This window comes from Hemicordylus capensis, chromosome 5, assembly GCF_027244095.1.
Source record: "Hemicordylus capensis ecotype Gifberg chromosome 5, rHemCap1.1.pri, whole genome shotgun sequence".
NCBI classification, from domain to species: Eukaryota; Metazoa; Chordata; class Lepidosauria; order Squamata; family Cordylidae; genus Hemicordylus; species Hemicordylus capensis.
Window position 1 is genome coordinate 103,547,736 of NC_069661.1, and position 17,669 is coordinate 103,565,404.

Sequence of the window (17,669 nt, forward strand, 5' to 3'; positions counted from 1 at the left end):
GTTGAGCAGCAGCAGCTTGTTAAAAAAATAAATAAATATCAAGGAATGGGGGGGGGGAATCACATTTCCTTTGGCATCTGAAAGTGATTTACATGACTGTAAGAAAAACCACACAATCACTGAATGCATAAATAAGGTGTGAAGAGATCAACTATGTTCCATGTTGCACAGATACAAACTACAATTTATTTTTCTGCATCCCCAAAACTTGAATTATGGACAGATTAAAAGTATTGCAGAAAAAAATCCTGCATTAGATAGGCGATGCCCATCTCTTCTATTTCTTGACTTTTAAACAGATGTTTAATAGTAATGAAACATGACTGATTAACCAAATCAGTGATGTAGTTCATGGTCTGTTCTTCAAGCAAAAAAAAGGGGCTAATGTAAAACTTTCCTATCTACCATATAGAAGAATGGGGGGAAATTACCTTGCAGCATTTGATACCCTCAGATTGTGCCCTCGCATCTCTGTATTAGCTCAAGAGTAATTTCTGATGTAATTCTATAATGATTTTACAACCTTTAACAACGGTATGAGTGTTTGGACTTATAAAACTAATGATTTGGAGGTTTTAGATCTCTCAGAATGAATAGAAATATTGGCTATATGTACAAGTGTTTTAGCAGAAACATCAATCCAGAAGGAACTTCTATTGGCATTTAACATATGTACAGTTGAAAAAAAAACACCCAACAAGACTTCCAAGTGTCAATCAGGGGGAAATGCACACAAGAGTGACTTGTAAGATTCTTCATAAGTAACCCCCCACCTAAAATTAGTGTCCACAATAAAACTAAGAAGCTATTGCCAAAAAAACCTGATTGTATCATAGCAAATACTGGAGGAAAAAAGGTGGCATTCTCAGTGTTAACAGAGAATCAGTTCTTCCCAGGTAATTCATTCTGTCCAGAATTTATTGAAAGAGGTTTGATTTCTGCATAAGAAACAAAAGAGCAGCTCCACTTGTTTGTGCTATGTCCAAATATACCAAACCTTTATACAATCGTGTAGAAATTACAATGGTTGAAACACTTTTACCAGTTATTCAAAATATACCACTTGAAGTGGAAAACTAGACTACTTTAAATGGCACATACCCACAAATTCTGGAGAGGTTCTATTGTGGTGATGTTGTGTGTGTGTGCACAGGTGGAATGGGAGGAAAGGGAGGAAGATATGCAGGATTTCTATTCATCAGGTGGCGAAAATGTTTTTGAGTAGGTTGTCATTTTGATCTATGAGCACATCTGGAAAGTCTTAGGAAAAGTTACTAGAATGAATACTCAAGTACTTCAAATGGTGCTCTGTTCAATTTACCCTATTTTCCTTTTTCTTTTTTAGTGTCTAAGTATAGTACAAGCATGCAAATATAAGATCAGTCCACAGGCACATAGGATCCATTTTTTAAAACGGTAAGGTAGCTGGGATGAGTGACATCAACGACTGATGACTATGGACACAATCAGATGTGTTCTGAATAATTCTTAAAGTCAAAACCTTGACGCAAATTCCTGCTAGTCTTGGTCACACTGCTAACACTAAAGTAGGCATATTATCCCCATTGTTTTAGCCAAGCTCAAGGAATTTACAATATTTAGTAAGAAAAAATTAAAGTATTTCCCCCTTTTTTTTCTTTCTTTTTTTTTAATTTACACAGACATTTAATTAGCTTTATTTACAGAGCAGTTTTTTTCAGTCTCCAATAGTGCCTAGATAGCATCAGGCAAGAATGCCGGTTTTAAAAGAGAATCTATACAGAAACCTAAAAATAAGAGATGGTGACGCTCCTCAAGAAGGGGCAAGCTGGCCTACAGAAGCAGTTCTCTACACATGGCTCAGTTACTCAGAAGTAGTTCTGTTGCTGTCTCTACATCCCATGATTTTGATGACAAGGCCACTATTACTGCATTCTGTGGGGAGAAAACAAAAGAGTCATCGTGTGCACCTGCTTTTTATACTAGTCCAACTGCACCACTGAAATAAAGGAAAGCTCACACAGCCATTTGCCTGCTGCTAAATTACATTTGGACACTTAACAGAAAACCATGCATTAACAGGGTTTCTCCAAATTTTCAAAGAGTGAAAAAGAGGAGAGGCACAGCACAGTGGAAAAGCACTGGCTTTGCATGCAGAAGGTCCCAAGTTCAATGCTTTAGCATCACTGGGGAGGGCAGGGCAAGATCCATCTGAAACACTGGAAAGTGGCTACCAATCAGTCTAGACAACTTTGGCCCTCCTCCTGATGTAGGCCAACATCAACATCAACTCCCATAATCCCTGGCTACTGGCCACTGTGGCTGGGGATTATGGGAGTTGTAGTCCAAAAACAGCTGTGGGGCTAAAGTTGAGCAGGCCTGGTCTACACCAGGGATTCTCAATGTTGGGTCCTCAGATGATATCGGACTTCAGCTCCCATAATCCCCAACCAAAGGCCACTGGGACTGGGGATTATGGGAGTTGAAGTCCAATAACATCTGGGAACCCAACGTTGAGAATCTCTGGTCTACACAATACTGAGCTAGATGGACCAATGGATTCAGCACAAGGCAGCTTCAGATGTCCATGTGTTAAAAACTATAATCAAGACATTAATACAAGGTACTCTAACAAAGTAGCCACCTAATGGCGCCTAATTTCCCCTAATGGGGAAATGACTTGACTAGCAAGCCAGAGGTTGCTGGTTCGAATCGGCACTGGTATGTTTCCCAGACTGTGGGGAAACACCTATATTGGGCAGCAGCAATATAGGAAGATGCTGAAAGGCATCATCTCACACTGCGCAGGAGATGGCAATGGTAAACCACTCCTGTATTCTACCAAAGACAACCACAGGGCTCTGTGATCGCCAGGAGTTGACACCGACTCAACGGCACACTTTACCTTTACCTTACTCTAACAAAAGCGATACCATTAAGCAAGTAAGGGCAGAAAGAAAGCAACACAGTACAAATCAGCCTTTTAACCCAACTGTAGTCTTGTCATTTCTGTAAGAAATGATACTTACCCTATCAAAGCCCATAGCACAAAGGTTTTCTATCTTTTTGGTGTATTCTGGACTAGAAACTGGTGCTCCAGCATACACGTGTGCCCAAAGCCGAGCTGTCTGTTTAAACATTTCTGGATTTTGTTTGTACTATACCAAAGAAAGGGAAAAGGGAAAAGCAAACTTATACAACTGTTCGAATTCAATCAGTTTTTGCATTCAAACTATCTTAGGAAGGCTCTTTACTGCTTGGCATTACCTTGGCATGTATTTGCCTAAATCTCATGTTTATTGATACAACTTATTAAGCAACCATTGCAATCTGTGGCTGGCATCCTGTGAAAGTCCCACTAAAATTAAAAGGACAAGCTAGACATGTGCTACTTTTACTTTCAGTGAAACTTCAAGTAAATTTAGTCATGATGTCAGCCAAAGTGTAAACATCCTCCTAAAACAAGGCTTCATACTGGAGGTAATGTAGAAGAAATGCAGTAGAAAAGACAAACAGCACAAGTGCATTTCCAAAATAATCTTGCAGTTCACAGAAAGTCATTAAACAAAGTAAAATTTACAACGTGATTAGAACCAGGATAAATGAAAAGCGTTAATATTGGTTGTTAATATTGGCTAACCAGACTTACACTGCATGCACCCTGCAGGCAGGAGGCAATTTTTGCCAATCTCCCCTTCTCTCTGAAGCTCACTGTGCCTCCCAAAATATGTCTCTGAGGGGTGCACGATATCAACAGGTATCTCTTACAGTTAGCACCATTTTCAGGCGTTCCAAGGAACATTATCTGGACTGTTCACTTGGAAATGGACATTTATTCACAGATGTAATGAATTAAAAAACAATGAATGGGAAGCAATTACAGCTTTAGTCAAGCTGTCAGTGGAAGCTTTCAAGCTGTTTTGAAAGCTCTCAGTGTTCTTTTGAAGGGGGAAGTGAGAAAAACATTATGAAGAGGGGGAAAGCAAGACTTTCCCCCAAGCATCCTACCTGGTTTGCCACGACTGCATCTTGTGGATCATCGGGTTCTGCAGCTGCCAGGAGTGCTTGCAGTGACAACAACACTGTCCTTAGAGTCATTGCTGCTGCCCTGAAATAGAAAGTTTGAAAACAAATTCACTGGGAACTACTGTTTCCCGCTCTGTGTTGCACAGTTAGCAGAAAGAGCAGATGTGATAATATACACATCTAAAGCAAAGATGACCATACTATTAAAATTTACAATTCTGCATTTGCCTGTCTTACATCTGCTACATAGCTAACCGTGCCAGCCACAATCTTCCTCCTCACAAACATGAACACAAGTGTCCAACAGGCGGGTTTCTGGACTGCCTATCTGCCATATTTTGTCAGTTCATGCAACACGGTAGAATTATTGTTATAGGCTGCCATGCATACATAATAACACTTTCATATCAAACTTGAAACTAGGGAGGTATTAAACCTGGGTCTGGGCTATACCACTTCAGACAGGAGACTTAACACTCTGACATGCTTGGGTGGGGGCGGGGGACTCTCTCCACGTAAGACCCTAAGATGTCAGGGAGAAGTCTAGGCTAGAACCCTCTTTTCAAAACATCCCCACCCGCCACATGCAGTTGTACAGACTACACGCTATTTACCACCCAAATGAGAACTAGCCTATATCTACTCCAAGTATCAGTTAATGTTTCCTATCAAACTTCATGACAAGAACTTATGGCTCCAAACCAATAGTAACGTACTTCAGCATCAAATAACTGCTCTTTTAAAGCAGACCTGAAGGACCTGAAGGATTTAAACAACTTATTAGCCAATTGCTCATATTCCTTTATAGTAAAGGATGCTTAAGGAAGTGGCAGTTATACAACTCCAAGAATTCACAGGTGAAACTGATTTCTAGAACCATGTCTATGTGGTTTCAACAGAAAAAACTGCCTTGGTTACCCTCAAGGCAGGAAGGGGGGGGGGAATTAGACCATGATAATTTTTGTAGACCTTCAGAACCATCGACCACAATATCCTTTCTCATGAGAGGTTTTTGAGAAGGGTATCAGGGCGCCATATTTCAGTAGTTCAATGGATTATAAGATACACTCAAGACTAGACTACTCCATAGCGGCTTGAGAAATTGTGGCAACAGTAATGCAAAGGACCAAAACAGATCACATTTTTTACTAATGGGAGTAGTTTCCACAGCACATCAGCAGAAAATCTCAATGAGCACCCCTTAGACCACGGCTGCACAACTTCAGCCCTCCTGCAGATGTTGGTCTACAACTCCCATCATCCCTGACTACTGGCCACTGTGGCTGGAAATTATGGGAGTAGTAGTCCAAAAACAGCTGGAGGGCCAAATCTGCACAACCCTGCCTTACACTAACAAAGAACAACAGTGTTCTCATAGGGTACAAACTGCTATACAGAGCATTTCTACTGGAGGCCAAATCGTCTTATTAAACAAAAAGATTCTTGACAGATAAGAGTGGCTCAAGTTAGACATATGTTAAACCATTGTCTGATGAATGGGAGTAGCCCTGCAGGTTCCCTCCTTCCTTCTCACTTATAGGTTTCCTCCTGCACTTTTTTTTTTTTTTTTGCACTAACCATATTTTGCTATCGGGATTGGCAATTATCAGTAATGCTACTCTATTTGGAATGACAGTTGGAAATGGATTTGAAACCAGGTTTTGTAGGTTAGCACTAACTATAGTTTGTGAATTTAGAGATCACAGCCAACGATGGTTAGTAAAACCCAAGAAGTGCAGAAGCGAACTCTCAGGGTTTTCATGATTGTCAAAACAGTGTTTGGTGTTACTCAGTGGCTCAATTCAAATGTTTTCTTTTTTCAAACAATTCAATCAATCTGAATAGATATCACATCTTATATGTAAATCAAATATAAAGGGTGAAAATTGGCTTAAGAGTGTGGACTATACATCCCTTCAGTATCTATATCTGTTGCAGGAGGCTGTCCAATTATTTGGAGAAGTTTCAAGAATGTTATGTACTACCTTACCATTGATCTTTTAGGATATCCAAACAAATAGCCCCAGTAACTGAGCTAATATTAGGATGCCATATTTTGGTGATAAACCGCACCTAGAAAATAAAAGAAAGACTTCTATGAACGTAGCTGCTAAGTATACAACTTGGACATTCAAAAGAGCTTCTAAACATGCCATGTTACTTCAATTAGAACAGTTCTCACAATCAGCATTAGAGGTACTAAACCTATGCCTGGACTCTACCACTGCAGGTAGAGTTCACACCACTGAAAACTCTTCCATTAAAAAACAAAACAAAAAATTGATATAGAAAATTATATGTCAGAAAGAATGCCCTAGCTTTCTCCGTGTCAGATTGGTTTTAATGAGAAGCATTCCATTATGTGTACAGACCTGCAGTCTCAAATGGTACAGTCCAGACACAGGTTTACTATATCAGCTGCTGTCTGTGAGAACTAGACAAACATGAATCAGATTATCTGGATTACTTGGGGATGAACACATTAAACTGGATGAGCTACACTGATGCTACAGTCAATGGCACAGATCCAGACTAACCCTGCACTGGTGCACCAGAATTTCTGTCATAAGGGTGGGGATGTTCACTGATGCCCCCTGCCCTCTGAGTGGACTCTCAGAGACATTGTTTTGGAAGGCACAAGTGGTTGCAGAGGGATGGGAATCACCAAACGTTGCACCGCCACCTGCATGACAGAAAACCATGATGCATCAGTGCAACAGGGTTAATCTGGATGTCAGCCAGTAGATTCCTCATTTTAAAAAACTATCAGCTTGGGTATGTGTGATGCATCAAGACTGCAGAGTTCAGCTTGCTCATTGGAATTGCAGCCAAAAGCAATTGGCGCCGAGTTCAGTAATTACTAGTTATATTTCTGTTACTACGCATTCTTAGATTTATACTTATACAGCCAAGAAGATGCAATCTACAACTCCTAATCAATATGGATCCTTAAACAAGTACTAATATTTCTAGTATGATCCTAAGAAGTAATGAATATTCTATTAAGAATTATATCCAGATCAAAAAGCAATGCCCTTCACATTAGCTATCAGAGCAGAGTAACGAAAAAAAGAACTCATTTCTATGAAGGTAGTTTTGTTTTAGCATTCCACCAATAATTTGCTGCCTGTATAGCATTTTGTGGCCAGAAACTATTGACAAAAAGCAATTAAGGGTGAACAATTGTGTCATCTATTCAGAAAGATCCTGAAACAGCAGCCGTACGTAACAAAATGTTGACTACACAAACAATTCAGACTAATTATTTACAGGAATTATGCACTGTACCTTTGGAGGATTAAATGGATATGTTTCTGGAATTTTTATTTCTAGTTGATATCTTCCTCCTACAAGAGCCAACACACAGGAGTTATATTCTTGCCAGTATTATCTTATCTGAACAGTAAATCTTCAGATAAAGTGAATCAAGTTACATTTTAAACATTTATAAACATCATGCTAATTTAACTGCAGACTTAAGTAATCAAAATGTATAGATTTCATAACATATATGTGCAATGGAGATCTTTCATAGCGCTAACAACAGATTGTATCAATCACTGCCCCACTGGTCAACTATTGACTCAATTGACTAAGAATTGCATTTATTTCAATTAAGCAGCAACCCATGAGAGACTCTACCTATAAAACAACACCACAGCAAAGCCCAGATCAAAAGACAAATCCGAACCCATGATACTGAGCATTAAGTATTCTTTTTCAAAATAATGTCCTTCCAGAAAAAGAAAATATAGTTATGCATTTTAATATCTGATGCAGCACCATTAAGTTATAAGTAGAAAAAAAGATCAAGGCAGGCAAAAGGCAATTGTCCACATTTAAGGAACCCTTCTTCCTCAGATCATTCATGGAATGCATTCTATGCAGTAATTTCATGATTAGCTCTAGGAAGGGAACATAAGAACAGAACATAAGAACAGCCCTGCTGGATCAGGTCCAAGGCCCATCTGGTCCAGCATCCTGTTTCACACAGTGGCCCACCAGATAAGATGCCTCTGGGAAGCCCACAGACAAGAGATGAGGGCATGCCCTCTCTCCTGCTGTTACTCCCCTGCAACTGGTACTCAGAGGCATCCTGCCTTTGAGGCTGGAGGTGGCCTTTAGCCCTCCAACTTGTAGTCGATGATAGATCTCTCCTCCATGAGGTTATCCAAACCCTTCTTAAAGGGAAGGAGCACTTTGATAAAATTTATTGACGACCATTGGTAACATTACTAGATATAAGAATCTAGTTACACAGAGTGAACAAGAAATTAAATTAACTCATTTAGAAGGCTAGCAATAAATGCTTTTGCAGCTGGCTGAGAACTCTTCTAGAAACTGGAGGAAAAGATCTGGAAACTGCCAGCCAGTCAAAAATGACTATGAGCCACCAAGTGAAATAATTGCAAAGAAGATCAAGCAGCAAACACAAATGTCTAAAAATGTATTAAACAAGACAATTTCAGAAGAAATAAGGCTGTATTAGTTAGGGATGTGCACAAGCCATTTGTGCAGCCACCGGTGGGGCAGGGAGTGCTTCCCTTAAAAAGCAGGTAAGGAGCTCCTTACCTGCTCGTCCCCACCTTGCTGCTTTTCTGGCAGGGGTGTCCACTCTCCAAAAAGGCTATTCCCTGCAGCTTCTGCACAGCATCAGCATGCACATGCATGGTGGCTATTTGCATAGTCAACAAAACCATGCTGACCACGCAGATGGTCTGCTGACCACGCATGTGCGTGCTGATGCTGTGCCGAGGCTGCAGGGAATAGCCCTTTTGGAGAGTGGGCGCCCCTGCCAGAAAAGCAGCAGGTTGGGGATGAGCAGGTAAGGAGTTCTTTATCTGCTTTTTACGGGAACCGCTCCCTACCCTGCTGAGCCAGTTCAAACACCAGCGCCCATTCCGGTTCGGTGCTTCCCAGAAGAGGTGTCAAACCAGCTCATGTAAATTCCTAGTATTTGTGTCATAAGCTGCACTAGTGAGAATTCAGTGCCCAGTATTGGATTCTTATGTTCAAGTAGGGCAAATTCAAGCTTTAAAAAGGTAGTCTGATTTCAGAACTGTAAAAGACATATTATGATAAAGTGTTGAAGAAAAGAAGGCAAGAAGATAGGATAGCATTCTACGGTAGATGGAAAGAATGTCAAAAACCAAAGTTTAAGAACTTTTGACATGTAGGCTGAAAATTCTAGGTTTTGAGTTAGAGGAACAACATTCCAAACAGTCTGGTTAGAACAAATCTGGGAGTGAAGAATGTGATTGGATTCAAACTGTAAGTATACAAAGTATACTATCACATTAGATCTCATGCCTCAGCTTAAGTTCATTGGAATAAAGTCATATTTTCCTCACAACCCAAAGCTCTTGGGATTCTTAACTTTTCTTCCTCTGGGACAAAATAAACTCAGCTAGATAGATATAAAGTATCTGAATTAGGTAGATCCATTCCAGAGCACCAAGGACATTTTGAAGATTTGCTTAGGTTTCAAAGCAATGTCTAACCTGGACTAGAACCCAAAATGTGGATCAGATATTTTTTCCTGTGAACCAGTTCTGAATCCAAATTTAAAATTTCTTGATTGCTTTGAACCTGTAACCTTCAAAACACACACACACACACACTCAGTAATTAGGCACTTGACTTTTAAATTCATTTTTGTTTTGTAATTATAGTGGCACGTAGTGAGGAGTTATTTCAGCATTCTATTACTAAAAGCCTTGAACATTCTAATGGTCATAAAATCAAAACCATCTGTTAAACCTGCCTGACTGCATTCAGATATCAACTAGGTGACAAGAAACACCACAGTTCCAAATCTGACACAGATTCACTGAAAAATGGCTGAGATACAAGCAGTTTAAATATCAACTCCTAAGAATAGGGAGTTAAAATGTCTGTTATACATTTTTGCCATCAGATAACATATATGTCCCTTAAAATGTTTTTAAAATTTCAGTCAAAATGCTGAAGCATAATCCTTTGTTTTCAAAGAAATCAGTCTAGTACATCCCAAGTTCTTAGCCTCTGAAGTCCCTATAACAACAGGGTTAAATCATTGTTTATCTATCAGTGTTTATCACTGATTTTGCCAATGAGGGTTCTGAAGCCAGAGTTTGAAGGGGCAAGCCCTGGCAAATTCCAGAGAGTGACTTCCTGGTTCTGAATGCAGCTGCTTGATAAGGAGACTTTAGGGACATCCTGACATGTCCATACTTAAGCAAACATACCTGTAGTGTCCAGGCTCCCCTCCTCTAAAGAGTTAACCAGAAGTGAACCCTTGCCTTGACTGACAGGCTAGTGACCTACAGAAATCGACAAATTGGGGGTGGGGGTGGGTGGGAGGGACTTAGCTGCTGGTGGGATTAAGAAAGGAAGTTCTGTGCTGAGGAAGGGGACATGTGGCAATGGAGTTTGTTGCAAAAGGATGACTACAGCTCTTGGAAGAAAGAACTGCAGGGGCTTGATTCTCAACAAGAGTTTGGTGAGCAAGGAAAGAAAGCCTGGGCTTCGGCTTTGGGAAGATTAATTTAGGGGAAAGTTTGTTTAGTCAGATTTTACATTAGAAACTTATATTTCTTTGTGTATGTGCTCTGCATATTCTGGATACTGGTCTATTATAGTTTACCTGCAACGTAATTGAAATAAGAAACACTAGCCTACACTCAATACACCTAGGGCTTGCCTCTGTAAACATCTTAGCATGCATTAAGGCAACCTATTTTTGTAATCCTACTAAGTATTCTTAACTGTATCTAAAAGCTGAGAAAGCCTCAGATGGAAGCAGTCTGTAGTAATGAATAAAACTGGTTTTTTAGTTCTTTTCTTTTTACAAGCCTCTTCGAGTTGGTTTTTAACTCAGGAAAAGGGGGGTGAAGGGGGATTTCTGTGGTGCAAACAGCTATCATTTTCTCAGGAAGGAAAGCAAGGTGGCAGTGAGGTGCCAGAGGCCTTGCAAGGGTACACAAGGTCGTGGCAGATTGCTTTTGAACAAAAACTTTCTACATCAGAGATATACTGCCTGTGAATTGAGAGGCTCCACTTAGCCAGCTTGGGTAATGCCCAAATCAGATTTTATTTTTCAAAAAGCCTGCAAATTCAGCCATCCAAAAACCATCTGGTTTAACATGTCAAGATGCTTTCAATTTTCACTTGTGCTGCAAATTGCTGAGAAGGTAGTAAGGCTTGCTTAAGCATTTAGAAAGTTTAAATACGTTTTTCCCCTAAAGTGAATAGTTATACTCATTGCATAGAGTTACACTGCAAGCAAAATCATTTGATATTATTCTGCCAAAAAAATATCTAAACCAGTACAAAGTGTCTGAAATATTACTGAGCCACTTAATAATATAGGAGTCTGAACCAAACCAGAGAGTTAAATAATACTAATGAACTGGAATCAGAACTGAAACCAGTATGGAGCAGTAGTTAGAAAGTTGGATTAGGACCGGAGACCTGAGTTCAAATCCGCATTCAGCCATGAAACTCACTGGGTGGCTCTGGGCCAGTCGCATATCTCTCAGCCTAACCTACCTCACAGGGTTGTTGTGAGGATAAATATAACCATGTACATCGCTCTGGGCTTCTTGGAGGAAGAGCAGGATTTATTTATGTCAAATAAATAACCCCAGACTTTTTATGGTGTGTCCCTCATTCTAAGCAATCATCACTAGGTTCTCTTTCTCAGAAAGTGATGGTGGTGCTTAAACTGGAAATTTAGCCTCCAAGGTCTAATACTGCTTTGACATGGCCATCCAGTTTTGCAAGTTCTACTCAGGAACAAACTGGCCATTATCTATCTATATCTGTAGCTTGGGGGAGTGAGGAGAAAAAATTCACTTGTCTTTGTTCTGTTTAACCTGTATAGTATTCAGTGTGGTGTGAGATAAGAAACTAGAACACCGATTTATTTTTAATAGGGAAAACATGAAAGCCAAAAAATAATGTTACTATTGTATTCATTTTATGTGCAAAGGTTTCATCTCTAGCAATTAAGCTCATTAGATGAAGGGGAAATCTTTTGCATATAATAGAAACATCCTTGAAAAGTTACATAAACTCAGAATACTGAATATTTGATGATTTCTCTATTTTATAGAAACCATGGAGAGTTTTTATATTATTTATATAGTTTCATCACTGAACATGGTGCTTGACAAAGTAGCAACAGTAAAAAAGATGGACAGGGCTGTAGGTACAACCTTAACATTTTGAAGGGGTGACATGTGTACAGATACCTAACAGCTGTTTGGAAATTTGTTGCAATGTTTTGTCAAGCAGGACAAGAGAAAAAGAGTGAGCCAAAAGACCCAGCAAACAGGTGACTTTCTAATGTAACTGTGAGTGGCCTCTGGCAGGGGCTATAGTGGCCGGCCCATGTTTGGACTCAGAGCTTTTGGCCCATGCAAAGGGGCAATCCTTTTGGCCTTTCAGGCATCGGCTGTTGCCTTCACAGACCAGGCCTCTCCTTTGGTGCCCCACCGGCCTCCCTAAGGAGTCACTGGGCTCGTGTCTCACTCACTGCATCTTGCAAGACTTTGGTCCGTGATCTCGCAAGAGTTGCCCCAGATCTAGCGAGACGTCATTTGGGCCCAAAGCAGTCTCGCAATGAGTGGGGGGCCAGGCACAATCTTCCCCAGCCTCAGGGAAGTAAGTGCCGCCTCCTGCCAGGACCAGCCGCCCAGTTAGGTAGAGCAAGATCATCGCCATCCCCCTCCACACCTGGCGGGTTGGTGGTGAAACCCCCAAAACTAACATCTAAGGGCCTGAACACCTGATTTTAAATCTAGTATCTCCTTACACACTCTACAGTCCCTGCTAGGTATTATTTAGCATCAAAGGTATAGGAAAGCAGACCTCTGGAATTTTTCTAGCGCTGCCTATATTAGTGTTTCCCAACTAGTGTGCCACACTGACTCACTGCAAATCAGCTTCAAAAAGCCGGTTGAGAACTCCCCATTTGGAGCCAAGGTACCCCATAAAGCACTGGAAAGGATGTGTCCTTCCCAGTGCATAAAGGAGCGAGTTAGCTCCAAAAGTGGGATGATTAACCCTCAACAGCAGTCATGAGGCAAATTTCAATCCCCACCATACATTTTGCGCAATAACTCAAAAGGTTTTTAATTCTGTATTCTTGTTCATTTAGGACATTATCACAGACACCCGAGTACACAATATCCCCAAATATCATGTAGTTACCATAAATGGTTTGGTCTCTGTGGATGAGAAAGTGACAGGGTAACTTTGTATTCCAGACATGAATGGGGTTTTCCTACTTGGATGCAAAGGTCCCAGTATCATAAATGCTTACAAGACTTGCCTGGACATATATGACCAGGGTTTGCAAAAGGCCCCATCTCACATCCTGCTTTTGCAACATTTTTTCAAGATACACATTTTTGCACTTTGATGAAATTTCTGTTTCCAGGATGTTGTGCCATCTCAATGCTACCTCGTTTCTTTTCCTTGGGGGGAGTGGGAGGAAGATACCTAGAACGGAGCATTGGTCACTCACCATGAAGGCTTCTTCTGGTTGCTGCAGTCAAGGCATCTCGATGGGTTATCCCCGTCATGTGCTCCTGGGCAGGACTATGCTAAGTAGCTAATTGGAAAAGCCTTTAGAGCCTGACAGGGATGATCCCGCCCAGTTCTTACAGGCCAAGTTAGCAAAAGAAGGTATGAACAGATTCAATGACATAACATGTGAACAAGCGGTAAGAAACAACAACATTAAATTTAGTTAGACCAACCAGCAGAGATTGACATGAAAGATAGTAATTTCCCAGGAATAGAGAAAAACACAAGTCAGGTGGGCTGAGATGCCTTGACTGCTGACTGCCTTGACTGCAGCAACCAGAAGAAGCCTTCACGGTGAGTGACCAATGCTCCGTTCTTGGTTGCTGCAATAAAGGCATCTCGATGGGATATACCAAAGCAGTCTGTCTCCGGGAGGGAACCTTTTTGCCTACTCCTGGGGAAGCACTCCTTGAAGAACCTGACTCCCAAATGCCACCTGAGCGGAGGCATAGAGGTCCAGTTTATAATGTTTTATGAATGTAGACGGGTTCTTCCAGACCGCCACCTTACAAATCTCCTGAACTGGAATGTTAGTGGCAAAAGCTGCAGATGCTGCTGATGCTCTGGTTGAATGAGCCATTATATTTTGCGGCTGTCGAATCTTCTGGACTTCGTAAGCGAGTGTGATACAGGACTTAATCCATCTTGCAAAAATCACAGAAGAAACGGCTTCACCCATTGGATGCTGGAAGATATGAAACAAACAACGCATCTGACTTGGGGAATGAAGCAGATCTGTCCATATACTTTTTAAAACAAAGTCTAACATCCAATTTGTGCCACAATCTTTCTTGGGGATGAGCAGGATGCGGACAAAAGGATGGCAAGAATACGTCCTGTGTGACATGAAAGGGAGACAGAACTTTTGGTCTTACGAAGGGATTTGGAATGAGATGCTCAGAGTCTTCTGTAAACACACAGAAGGACCTGTGAATTGACAGGGCCCTGAGTTCTGATACTCGCCTCGCAGAGGTGATCGCAACTAAGAAGGCACGCTTGAAAGACAGGAGCCTCATTGGTATCGATCTTATAGGTTCGAATGGAGGATGCTGCAGTGCTCTCTACACAGTGTTCAGATTCCAGGTTGGAAAACAGTGAACTGTTGGGAAATGAAAGTAAAGTGGCACCTCATAAAAAAACTTTTCAGTAAGAGATGCCCAACTGAGAGTCTAGAGGACACTCCTGAAATAAGGCCAATCAAAGAGGCAGCCTGTCTCCTCAAGGTGTTAGGCCTCAATCCCTTTCCGAGACCTTCTTGGAGGAGTTGAAAAAGAATGGTTTATGGTTGCTTGGCCTTTGGCAATGTTGTGACGAAATGACCAACGAAGGAAAGCCCTCCAGGTGCACTGATATACCCTGTTTGTAGATGATCTAAGAGAGGCCAAAATGGTGGCGACGACCTTGTCCGACACACCGTGGCTGCTCAGTAACCGCTGCTCAGTCTCCATGCAGTCAGCTGAAATCAAGCTAGATTGGGATGGAGAACCGGTCCCTGCGTCAACAGGTCTGACGTAACCGGGAGGTGCCATGATTCTGGCACGCTGAGATGGACTAGCTTCGCAAACTATGGGTGCCTTGGCCAGTACGGGGCCACCAATACAACTTCTGCCCTCCGTGTTCTAGTGCACTTCAATACCCGAGCCATGAGAGGAATCGGAGGAAATGCATAGAGGACGTCTCTTGGCCACTGCGCCGACAAGGCATCCGTATCTTCTGCCACTTGGCACAGAAACCTGGTCATAAATCTTGGAAGCTTCACATGGAGAGACGTTGCGAACAAGTTGAGAAGAGGATTTTCCCACCTGTTTACCACCTGGTCTAAGACCCGCTGGTTCAGGGCCCATTCCCCCAGCAGGAGGTCCTCCCTGCTGAGCCAGTTGGCTAGAGAGTTTAAGTCCCCTTGGATGTGGTGCGCCTCCAGTGATGCCAGATGAAGTTCCACCCAGGACATCAGAAGAACAGACTCTCTGTAGAGGGACCTGGATCTTGTGCCCCCATGTCTGTTCATGTGCGCCTTGGCAGTCGTGTTGTCGGTCTTTATCAATACATCCCTGCCTTCCAGATGTTGTTGTAGACTGCTCAGCGCAAAGTGGATGGCCCTCAGTTCCAACCAACTGATGGAATGTGGTTGTTCCTTTGATGACCCTCGTCCCTGGGTCGAGAACTAGAGGCAGTGAGCATCCCAGCCTCTCTTGCTGGCATCTGTCATTACTATCATTTTCGGAAACTCGAGGAATCTCTTCCCCAACCTCAGATTCCGTGGGAAGCTCCACCACAACGGTGATTCGCGAACTTGTGGGGACAAGGTTATTTGGAGATTCCACTTGACCGCTATGGCCGACTGGTAAGGGAGTAGGAACCACTGCAATTCCCTGAGGTGGTATCTTGCCCATGGCACGGAGTCCAGAGTTGACACCATCAGACCTAAGAGTCTCGCCAGGCCCAACAGCAGTATGGTTGGTGCATAATACACTAGTGTTACTTCTAAGATCAAGGTGTGTATTCTGTCTTCTGGTAAGAAAAGGCGATCTTGCAAGGTATCTATGAGGACTCCCAAGTGTAGGATCCTGTGAGAAGGAACAAGGTGACTCTTCTTCTCGTTCAGTAAGAACCCATGCTTGTTTAATGCAGCCAGGGTAACTGCCAAATCAGACTGCGCCATGACGTGTGAGCTTGATTGGACAAACAAGTCATCTAAACAGACGAAGGCCCTGCAAATGTAGATGAGCCATTACCGGAGACAGAACCTTCATGAATATTCTGGGGGCCGAGGACAGGCCGAATGGCAGGGCCCTGTACTGGTAATCGGCCCCCGTGTATTTGAAAATTACTAGTGGACGGCTTTTCACGTGACTTGGGATGTGAAGGTAAGCCTCTTTTAGATCTATTGATGAAAGTAAATCTCCATGATGAAGTGCCTTGATAACTGAGCAGAGCAACTCCATGCGGAACTTGATGTGATGCACCCATTTGTTTAGGAACTTGAGGTCTAAGACTGCCCTCTTTGACCTGTCTTTTGTTGCCTTTTTTGCAATAGGGTCCCCTCTGGTCTGCTAACTGCACCCTTAGAGTGCTTAGTATGTTTCTTTTTGTACTTTGCTTTCTTGGGCGGTGAGGAGGGGGATCTGGAAGATTCATCGGAAGAGGAGGAGGAAAGCTGACGCTTTCTTGACTTTTTACCCTTCTTAGGCGGTTTCAGTTAAAGTACAGTCTCAACAATCGCGTTCTTAAACCATGCCTGCCACTCCGGAGGCACAGACCTGGGCATAGGAACAGTCATTTGAGGTGCAATATGAGTGGAGGGGCCTGCTCCTGAATTCCCCTCCCCCTGGAAAGAGCTCACCAGATCGTCATCCCCAACTGGCATGGGTAGACTCTGCAGTTTCACAGGCTTTTCCTTGTGGCCGCCATTTTGAGACTCCTCCTGCCCTGCGGCCCTCACTGTCGCCACCATTGCAGGTGCTCCACACAAGGCCCTGATCTCTGCCTGGGATGGGGGAGGCTTTGGGACCAAACGGGCTAAGCCTGCCATCAGCTGAGCATTCAGTAGATCAAAGGCTCCCTCAACAGCTGCCCACTCTGCTCATAATCTGGCTGCCGCCGCCGTGCTCCTTATTTCCCTGCCAGAAAACGCGGCCCTTCCCTCACAGCCCGAAGGCGGGGAATGTGCTGCCGCGCCCCTCGTGTCTCCTGCAAACCATTCCACCCATGTTTCACAGCCCGCAGGCGGGAAACTCACAGGGGCTCCCTTTCCAGCCTTAACGGACAACTCTGTAGCAGCTGATAAACTTTGTAATGGTGGGGGTGATCCTGGTGCTCTTGAGCCTTTGGGGAAGGTCAGTTTGGGCTGTCCTGTGGGAACACAAATATTCCTTACCCTTCCTGCGCACTCCATAAACAGGGGGAAGGGAGGGGAAGGGAATAAGAGGGGAGAAGTAAAGAGAGGGTTTTTGTTTGTTTGGAGGTAATAATTTAGCAGAAGAAAACAGAAAAATAGTCTAGTAGGTAGAATAGGGCAAGAAGTAGCTAAGGAAAAAAGAAGAAAGCTATCAGAAAAATCTAGACGAAAGAGAGAAAAAACCTTCCAGGAG

The 17,669-nt window shown here is 42.5% G+C and overlaps 1 protein-coding gene across 2 annotated transcripts in view; it reads right to left on the bottom strand.

Annotated features, from left to right (window-relative positions):
* Positions 1-900: 900 nt before the first annotated feature.
* UBE2K (ubiquitin conjugating enzyme E2 K) overlaps positions 901-17,669 on the bottom strand; it is a 45,651-nt gene continuing 28,882 nt past the window's right edge. For both annotated transcript variants that reach the window (XM_053252733.1, XM_053252734.1), the window contains 5 exons: positions 7,294-7,352; positions 5,996-6,078; positions 3,988-4,087; positions 3,009-3,137; positions 901-1,914 (listed from right to left, as the gene is read on the bottom strand). In XM_053252733.1, coding sequence (XP_053108708.1) covers positions 1,840-1,914; positions 3,009-3,137; positions 3,988-4,087; positions 5,996-6,078; positions 7,294-7,352 — 446 coding nt within the window. In that variant the 3' untranslated portion in view covers positions 901-1,839. The remainder of the gene's footprint in view (positions 1,915-3,008; positions 3,138-3,987; positions 4,088-5,995; positions 6,079-7,293; positions 7,353-17,669) is intronic.